General features: G+C 36.3%; 1 protein-coding gene across 1 annotated transcript; it reads right to left on the reverse strand.

Annotated features, from left to right (window-relative positions):
• Positions 1 to 240: 240 nt before the first annotated feature.
• LOC131165754 (RING-H2 finger protein ATL7-like) lies at positions 241 to 6,523 on the reverse strand. Its single transcript, XM_058123793.1, has 3 exons — positions 5,767 to 6,523; positions 5,609 to 5,691; positions 241 to 907 (listed from the first exon to the last, which is right to left on the reverse strand). The coding sequence occupies exons 1-3, from the start codon at positions 5,974 to 5,976 to the stop codon at positions 559 to 561; spliced, it is 642 nt and encodes a 213-aa protein (XP_057979776.1). The 5' UTR covers positions 5,977 to 6,523; the 3' UTR covers positions 241 to 558.
• Positions 6,524 to 8,540: the final 2,017 nt, after the last annotated feature.

Below are 8,540 nucleotides of genomic sequence, written 5' to 3' on the forward strand. Positions count from 1 at the left end.
ATGAGGACAGATGAGCAGGCTGCAAAACCATTTATAATCATTTTCAACATACAAGAACCTAAGATTAACCCAAATGTAAAAACTCAAATCTTAACTTCAAAATATTGCTCTGGACGAGCTTTGGTGTTAGTTTTTATTTTATAGGTTGTAACAAAAGGTCAAGCTACGCAGATCATGGCTTATAAACTACATTATGTTTCACTAAAGCATGATCACTTAATCAGAGCCAAACCCAGTTCAGGACCAAAATAATAATTTGTATACCACCTTCTTTTTGCTGTTTCTGTCTTTTCAGTTGGACCTTGCTGACCACTCTGAAACCCATTCTGGTAAGCTGTTCTTTGGTACAATTAATGTTACAGTTACAGAGTAACTTCAGATCAAAAATCAGTTTGCTTTGTCTTCAAGAAGAAAATTAGGCTGAGTAATGTAATCCCTTGGTCATCACTTGTATATACATAGGAGCATACAAAGTAATTATACAGGCAAGACAGGTAGAAATATTTGTCGTTAAATTTGATAATGAAGAGGACTCAGCTTTGCTCAGCACAATGGGAGCTACTTTTCCTCTCCTTCAGAGCCACTCTGGGCAATTCTTCCATCTCCATTCCTCAGCACGGAGAAATGTTGATCAGAATGTGTCTCTCCATCACTGGTCTGGGGCCAGCATTGGACGGATGTTTCACCAATATTCTCTACATTGGAAGACCCATGATTGGCTTCTACTTCGGAATTGGATGTTTCGGTTGGAGCTCTAGCAGACACAAGGAGGGAGAGGCGGCAGAGAGGGCAGGTAGTGTGGGTCGCAAGCCAATGGTCAATGCACTCCATGTGAAATGTATGGCCACATGCAGGTATCTGTTGAATCCTATCCTCCCCTTGGTAGTCCCCTAGGCATATTGAGCATCTGCAAAAAAGAAAGAGGGTGAAGGTTCCTCATTAGATGAGAGACGAGCCATAATGGTGAATCTTAAATCCACATAACATATGGCTGACTGGCCTAACATGTAACTCATGAAATATTATTAGCTAGCTTTAGGTGCCCCTCTTCATTTCATTTTTAATTTATTCAGGACATATGGAAAAAAATCTCTTTCAAATTCACGGGAAGGCAACAGGTGTCATGCCCCCTTCGACTCCAATGTCATGGGAGACCCTTGTGCAGTAAGTGTCCTTTCCCTCTATGGTCCTAGTGTGTTCTCTTACTCTGCAGCAAGAAAAAATTTCCATACAATTCTCAAAAAAGATGATAGGGTAAACTATGCAGACCTCCCTTGAGGTTTGTCGATTACTCGAGCCCAAGAGTTTTTAAGATAACACCAACTTCCCTTAAACTTTACTGCTGGTAAAACTTACCCCTTCATCAGTTCACTGTCAAAAGTGACAATAGAAAAGTGATTACTTAAAAAAATAATAAAACAGATAGGCTTTCACCCATATTGGAAATAATAAACATTCCACCTTTGTGGCCATTTTGCTTTTCACTCAATATCAACTCATATTAAATACTTCAACCTCTCATTCTCTCCTAGACCCCAATGTTGTGTGAGCTCCTTGTGTAGTAGGTGTTCTTTCCATTGGTCCCTTTTTTTTTTTTCTGATTAAAGACAGAAAAATACTCATCATTTGTTTTCCTCAACATTTTCCTTGCAATCCTCAAGAACTGCATAGGTGGATTACACAACCTTCCTTGAGGCTTTTCAATTATGCAGACCTCCTGAGATTTGTTAAGACAACACACAACTTCCCTTAAACATTACCACTTTTATCACTTACACTGCGTCAGTTGAATGTCGAAAGTGACATTAGGAAAAAGTTCACTTGGCAAAATAATGTAACGGATGGAGTTTTACTCTTAGAAGACCCTTGAGAATAGTAAACCATTCACCTTTGTGACATCTTGCTTTTCTCACAATATCATCCCATTTGTAATACTTCAACATCTCATTCTTTCCAATGGGATTCAAAGGATGCAAATAGCAAAATAATGAATAATTCCTAAAAATTTCCACGCTTTACTGAGTTGGAAACATATCACCAGCATCTTCATCTTCTTGATCTCTTGCTTTCATCTTTACCATTAACATCCAAACCCCATATCCCACCTTTCCATCCATCATCAGTGCTTCAGATACAGCGTTGGCATGCAGCTACAATTTAACTTCAATACCACAACTTAAAAATTTTTAACCTCAAATGATGTCAAATTGTTTAGGCACCAGTACCCTTGCTGTTAAAGCTCAGCCTCTATCATTTGACTGCACCACTGTCACAAGTAATCTACAGCATACATTATTTCTTTTCACATTCATTAATGTCCAATAAAGCCATGATTATTTTCATGTCTCCTCCTTTTATCTATTTAAACCATCAATCTGCACATGTTCCATGCCTCAGGAGGAGTAGGTGAATGTTGTTATGACGCCTTTGTTAAACTTAATGAGCTAATCACTAATGCTGGTAATGCTGGGGTGTTAAACTTAGTGAAAGGCAAGTCATTGATCCAAGAACAGAGCATGGGTTATGAAGATTTGCTGCCTGTGATATAATTATTTTGTAATCATTGGTAGTTTTAGTAAAATGTCTGTAACAAATTATTCTTTAACAGAAAATTGTTTTATTTTTAGTTTTCTGTTAGCCAGCCCTTGTATATAAACTGGCTGGGCATATGTAATATTCATTCATTTTTGTAACTTTGCCAATTCTTTAGCTTCATTGATAATCTGAAAGAGTATTCAGTTTTCTTTACATGGTATCAGAGCTTCTCGGCTAGCAAAGCTTGGCTGATTTCCTAGCTAATTCTCTTCCATTTCTTGATTTTTTTTTCTTCATTATTTCTAATTGTCTTCCTCAACTGAATTCTTGAAAATCATTCATGGCATCTCCTGAATCGAGTAATCCAAACATTGAAACCAGTTCTTCAAATCTTACAAATCCATATTTTCTTAATTCGAATGAAAATCCAGGCAACATCTTGGTTACGCAACCATTACTTGGAATGAAGAATTACCATTCTTGGTCCAGGGCTATGATCTTAGCTCTCACTGCCAAGAAGAAGATAGGTTTCATTAATGGCAAAATTGTTGAGCTAGATCCAGAATCTCCTTTCTATGAAGATTGGTTAAGCAGTAACACAATGGTGATTTCATGGATGATCAACTCCATGCAAGTTGATGTATCTAGCAACATGATATATTGTCAAACTGCCAGAGAGATGTGACTTGAATTGCAAAAACTTTTTTGACAGGGCAGTGGTCCCAAACTCTACAATCTTCAGAAGGAGATCTCTAATATATCTCAAAACCAGATGACAATTACAGAGTACTTCACAAGATTCAAGAAGCTGTAGGATCAACTGTTGAATTTGGAGCCATTACCAGAGTGTACTTGTGGAGCAATCAAAACCTTAAATGCTTCTCATGACAAGACTTATGTTATGAGGTTTTTGATGGGTTTGAATGTGAATTTTGAGACTATAAGGACTCAAATTCTGATGCAGGAGCCTTTTCCTTCAATCAGCAAGATTTATGCCTTGGTTCCTCAAGAAGAGTCTCACAAGAATGTAGGACATGGAGGATATTACATTGCCAAATCTGACTCAATAATAATGTACGCCAATTCGAAGGGAAGCAATTCTGGAAATTCTTCTTGGAACAAAGGAAATAACAAAAGGGAGAGAATGTTATGCACTCACTGCAACATGCTTGGACATACAATTGATAAATGTTACAAGTTACATGGTTATCCACTAGGATATAAATCAAAAGGAAGATCAAGTGTTAATCAGGTTACTTGCAATCCAGGAACAGGCTAAGTCAGTTTTTCGCCAAACCGAGAGTTCCTCATATGCAGGCTGCAACAAGAATCCTGCAATACATCAAAGGGACACCTGGACAAGGAATTTTATTTCCTAGTGGTTCAGATTTACAGCTGAAGGCATATTGTGATGCTGATTGGGCTGGATGTCCAGATAAGGAAGTCTCTTACTGGGTATTGTGTTTTTCTAGGAGATGCTTTGATTTCTTGGAAATCAAAGAAGCAAATCAAAGAAGCAATCAATGGTATCAAGATCTTCAGCTGAAGTTGAATATAGATCTATGGCAAGCACCACCTGTGAAATTACTTGGATTTTATTTTTACTAAGAGATTTACAAGTTAAGCATGAAAACCAGTTTTACTTTACTGTGACAACTAGGCAGCATTACATATAGCTGCAAATCCAATGTTCCATGAGAGATCAAAACATATAGAAGCAGATTGTCATATTGTTAGAAATAGAGTTCTAGATGGTACAATCAAGACTTTTCATGTTGCATCTAAAAATCAGTTGGCCAACATTTTTCTTAAGGCACTTGGTGTAGACAACTATATTAGAATGATCAAGAAGTTAAGATTGATTAATATCTTTGCTCATCAAGTTGAATATCTGGATTGTACTTTGGATGATCAAGCAGCAAGAGCTTTGCTCTTGAGGGAGGGTGTTAACTTAATGAGCTAATCACTAATGCTGGTAATGCTGGGGTGTTAAACTTAGTGAAAGGCAATTCATTGATCCAAGAACAGAGCATGGGTCATGAAGATTTGCTGCCTGTGATATAATTATTTTGTAATCAATGGTAGTTTTAGTAAAATGTCTGTAACAAATTATTCTTTAACAGAAAATTGTTTTATTTTTAGTTTTCTGTTAGCCCGCCCTTGTATATAAACTGGCTGGGCATATGTAATATTCATTCATTTTTGTAACTTTGCTAATTCTTTAGCTTCATTGATAATCTGAAAGAGTATTCAGTTTTCTTTACAGCCTGAAAGTTACTTGTTTGCAGATTCACTTGATGGGTTTCCAGATAAACAACAAAAATTCTAATCATATTCTTGAAGTATTTTAATTGTTCTTTGCAATCAACACCAATGAAACATTTTAACACATTTTTCGTAAAGATATGAGCTCCAATAGGCTATAAGATAATCTCTAATGACACTAAAGACCTAGCATTCAACTTTTGGAATTACAGAACCCATATCAACCGTAATGGAAATTATGTTATTTTGTGAACAAATCACTTACTATACCTTTTGCAGGTGCATTTTTTATCATCAAAGAATCACAAAAAAGGTTGATTTTTTCTTGGCAAAAATGTTAACCCAAATAGACAAAGAAATCCTAAAAACCACATATAACTTCCTTTTTCACCTTGAATTTCTACATCTAAACCATCACTTGTGTTATAACATTCTGCGAGTGATCTCTGCTACCAGGGTTTGGGGTTAACACAACTACCAGATTCCTTACAAGACACAGTTGATCCTTTCCAATACATGGTAAGGCATGCATCACTCTAAGATGCAAACTTCATTCGAAATTCTTGTTTCTTTCCTTTTTCATATTTTTAGGAACTTATGTAGATGATTTTAGAACTAAATTATCAACAGAGAGTCCATCCAACTAAGAAAACCTTTTTCTGCGACCAAAAACCCTTTTCTACAACATAAAGAGAGACGGTGCAAGAAAAACTGAAAAAATAATTGAATAAATAAATACAAGAACAAAAACCCTTCAATTTCAATAATAAAAGGCAAAATTAAAACATACAGAAAGGAGCTCACTCACTGCGAATCTCTGATAGAGAAGGTCTCCTTGAACACAATGATGGGCAGCAGCTCCCTGAGTTCCTTCTTCAAGCCCAACTCAGCCTGTCAAAAAAAAAAAGTCATTAATGCGAAGCTTGTGCGGAGAGAGAGAGAGAGAGAGAGAGAGATCTTTCTTACTCTGGAAGGGTCGTCGGCGTCGGTTAATGAAGCTCGCATTCGAAAAGAAGTCCAGTCGACTCTCCGACGACGAAGATAGAAGAGGTAGAACAAGAAGAGGAGAACAAAAGTGAAGAAAATTGGCACAGAGAAGATGAAAGCCTGGTACAGCTTCAGCTCGGCTGAAGCCTTTGAGCAACCACTAGGTGCTTCTGAATGGCTGCCAGACATGGCTTTACGAATTTTAACATAAATAACAACCCATTAATTTAGAGAAACAAAATCAATCCCACATGCAATTGTTGAAGAAAACCCAGATGAGAAAAAAAAGGAAAAAAAAAATGAATGCAGAGAGCGATTTCATGAGAAGCAGAGAATACCCAGATGAGAAAATGAAAGGAAGAGACTGATTTGATGATAGGAAATAGACGAGAACCAGACGACAAAATCTGAGATCAGAGAGTCGGGTGCAGTTGAGGAAAGCCGAACAAAAATTCTCATTTCTCAGTCGAAGACAAATCTACAGGGCCAGAGAGAGAGAGAGAGAGAGAGAGAGAGGGAGGGAGGTAAAAAGTGGGCTCTAACTGCCAAAAAAATAGAGGCATGATAATTGTCAACAGGTATGCAGTGCGAGCGGGGGTGCGTGTGTTCCAAATGTAAATGCACTACATTGCCCTTCAGAAATCAGTAAGACCTCTTCTCTTCCACACGCTAACCAAATTGCCCCCTCCTCTCAAATCTTCGCATAAGGTCCAACACAATCAGAAAAACGAAATTTAGGGTAGAAGATAGGGTGGGCCTGTCCTTCCGGTCCCCTACCTCTCCTCAATAATCATTTAAAAAAAAAAAAATCAAATTTACAATTTAATCATATATTCATCGAATTTGCAATGAAGATGAATGAATGAGCGCTTGAACTTGGAACTTGATGAAATTCATACTTCTTAATGGGGTCCCAACACGCTAAAAAGGTGTTACGGCTGAAAATATTTTTATTATTATTTCACATTTATACAAAAATAAATAGCCAATAAAATCAAAGAATAAAAAAATTCTAGTGAACATAAAATTTATTTAAAAAAAAAAAAAAGGTCTAAATCCCTAGTTTGGAAAAGGTTATAGTTGCATTTAATTTTGAATTTAACTTAATTCATTGATCATCCAATTTTCAAATTGGATTGAATTCTTGGTCAAATTTTAATAATATATTATTGAAATTATTTTATTATTATCTTTTAAAACACATATAATAATAAATAGCCATAGAATTGATAAATAAATAAAAATTAGCCACCAAAATTTTAATTTAAATTTGAAGAAAATGTTAAAATCTCCAGTTTGAGAAAGATCACGCCATTTAACTTTTAAAAATTTATATGATTTTCGAATCATATAAGTTTCAAATTTTAGTTGGTTTCTTAGCCAACTTTAACACTAAATGGTTGAAATTATTTATTATTATTATTTTTAAATGTATGAAATAATAAGAAATCAAATCAATCAAAAAATAAAAAACTTCATTCATGTTATGAAAAATATGAATGTCGCCCCATCTTCCACCACTTCGATTTTTCCACCCAAATAAATGTCTTGTTATCCATATTACCCTATAAAAGGGCACCCTATTCCTCACATTTGTATACACACATTGCATGCTTGTATACACACTTGCATGCTTAAAGTAAGTAGGGTATAGAAAGAAGATGAGAGATGTAGAGACCCGAACTAGGAAAATAAGGAAATTAAATAAGAAAGGAAAAATGGAATTTTCAGCAGGCTTCGTAGATGAACTCCATGTTTTCGTCGACAAAGGCCCTTCTGAGATTCGTTGCCGAAATTCATAGCTTTGTCGACAAAGAGATCCAGAACGTCCAGAAAATATCAGGCTTAGGGTTCATCGACGAGGTTCTTCCTTTGTCGACAAACGACCTTGTGTGTAAGAACCCGAATCATGATATGGGGAATTAATTAATTAATTAATTAAGAGATGGATAAATTGGTAACTAAGCAAGTTTCGTCGACAAAGTCAGAGTTCGTTGACAAAGTCTTTGTAGTTCTCGGCGATGAAGTACAGAGTCTCGTCGACGAGGAGTGGCTGGGTCAAAGGGTTATAAATATTTTCATTACTTCTCAACTAAGAAAACTTAAATTCTCTCTCTATCTCTCTAAAAACTCAACCTACTCTCTATATTTCTTCGCCGTATGTAGTGAGAATCGTAGATCCGACGTTACCACGAGGATTAGGGAAGGATTCTCTACAAGTTCTACGAATTGGATTTTCGTTTCGAGCATTCTTGGGTTTTGGTCCAAAATAGAGGTAAGGCTCGATTTTCATTTTTAATTCGATAGTCTTGTAGGTAACAGAGTTGTGAGCAAGTTTTGTACTGTGGGTTGTAGGTTGTGGGACTCAGTTCGCAGTTTAGGGGCCTTGGAGTTCGGGATTTGTCATTTTGGGAAAAGGTAAGGGGATTCAGTTTATGTCGGTTATTTTTAAAATCGGACTCGGTAGAACTATGATTCACGGTCCTGCGTGCGTTTTGGTTACTCATTTGGGGAAATCTAATGGGTAAAATTGTGGGTTTTTCATGTAACAGTTTTTGGGAAAAAGGGGGTACTGGGCTGCATTCCCTGGTTTTGTTGGAAAACCTTTGGTATACTGTGTAATGTATTGTGTTAGGAATGACTGTGCCTTGAATTTATTAAACTGTGTATGTTTGGAAAATCATGATTTATAGATTACCAAATGGGTGTGGTTTGTTTGGTTATATGAGCATGCATGGTTGTGTTTTAAAATG

This window comes from Malania oleifera, chromosome 10 (assembly GCF_029873635.1).
Source record: "Malania oleifera isolate guangnan ecotype guangnan chromosome 10, ASM2987363v1, whole genome shotgun sequence".
Taxonomy (NCBI): domain Eukaryota; kingdom Viridiplantae; phylum Streptophyta; class Magnoliopsida; order Santalales; family Ximeniaceae; genus Malania; species Malania oleifera.

Bases quoted from the DNA above. Each gene is read 5' to 3' on its own strand.
- LOC131165754 (XM_058123793.1), bottom strand. From the start codon at position 5,976: ATGTCTGGCAGCCATTCAGAAGCACCTAGTGGTTGCTCAAAGGCTTCA. The intron at 5,692-5,766 runs GTAAGAAAGATC...TTTTTTTGACAG, and splicing joins ACGCCGACGACCCTTCCAGA to GCTGAGTTGGGCTTGAAGAA. The intron at 908-5,608 runs GTGAGTGAGCTC...TCTTTTTTGCAG, and splicing joins TTCTCTATCAGAGATTCGCA to ATGCTCAATATGCCTAGGGG.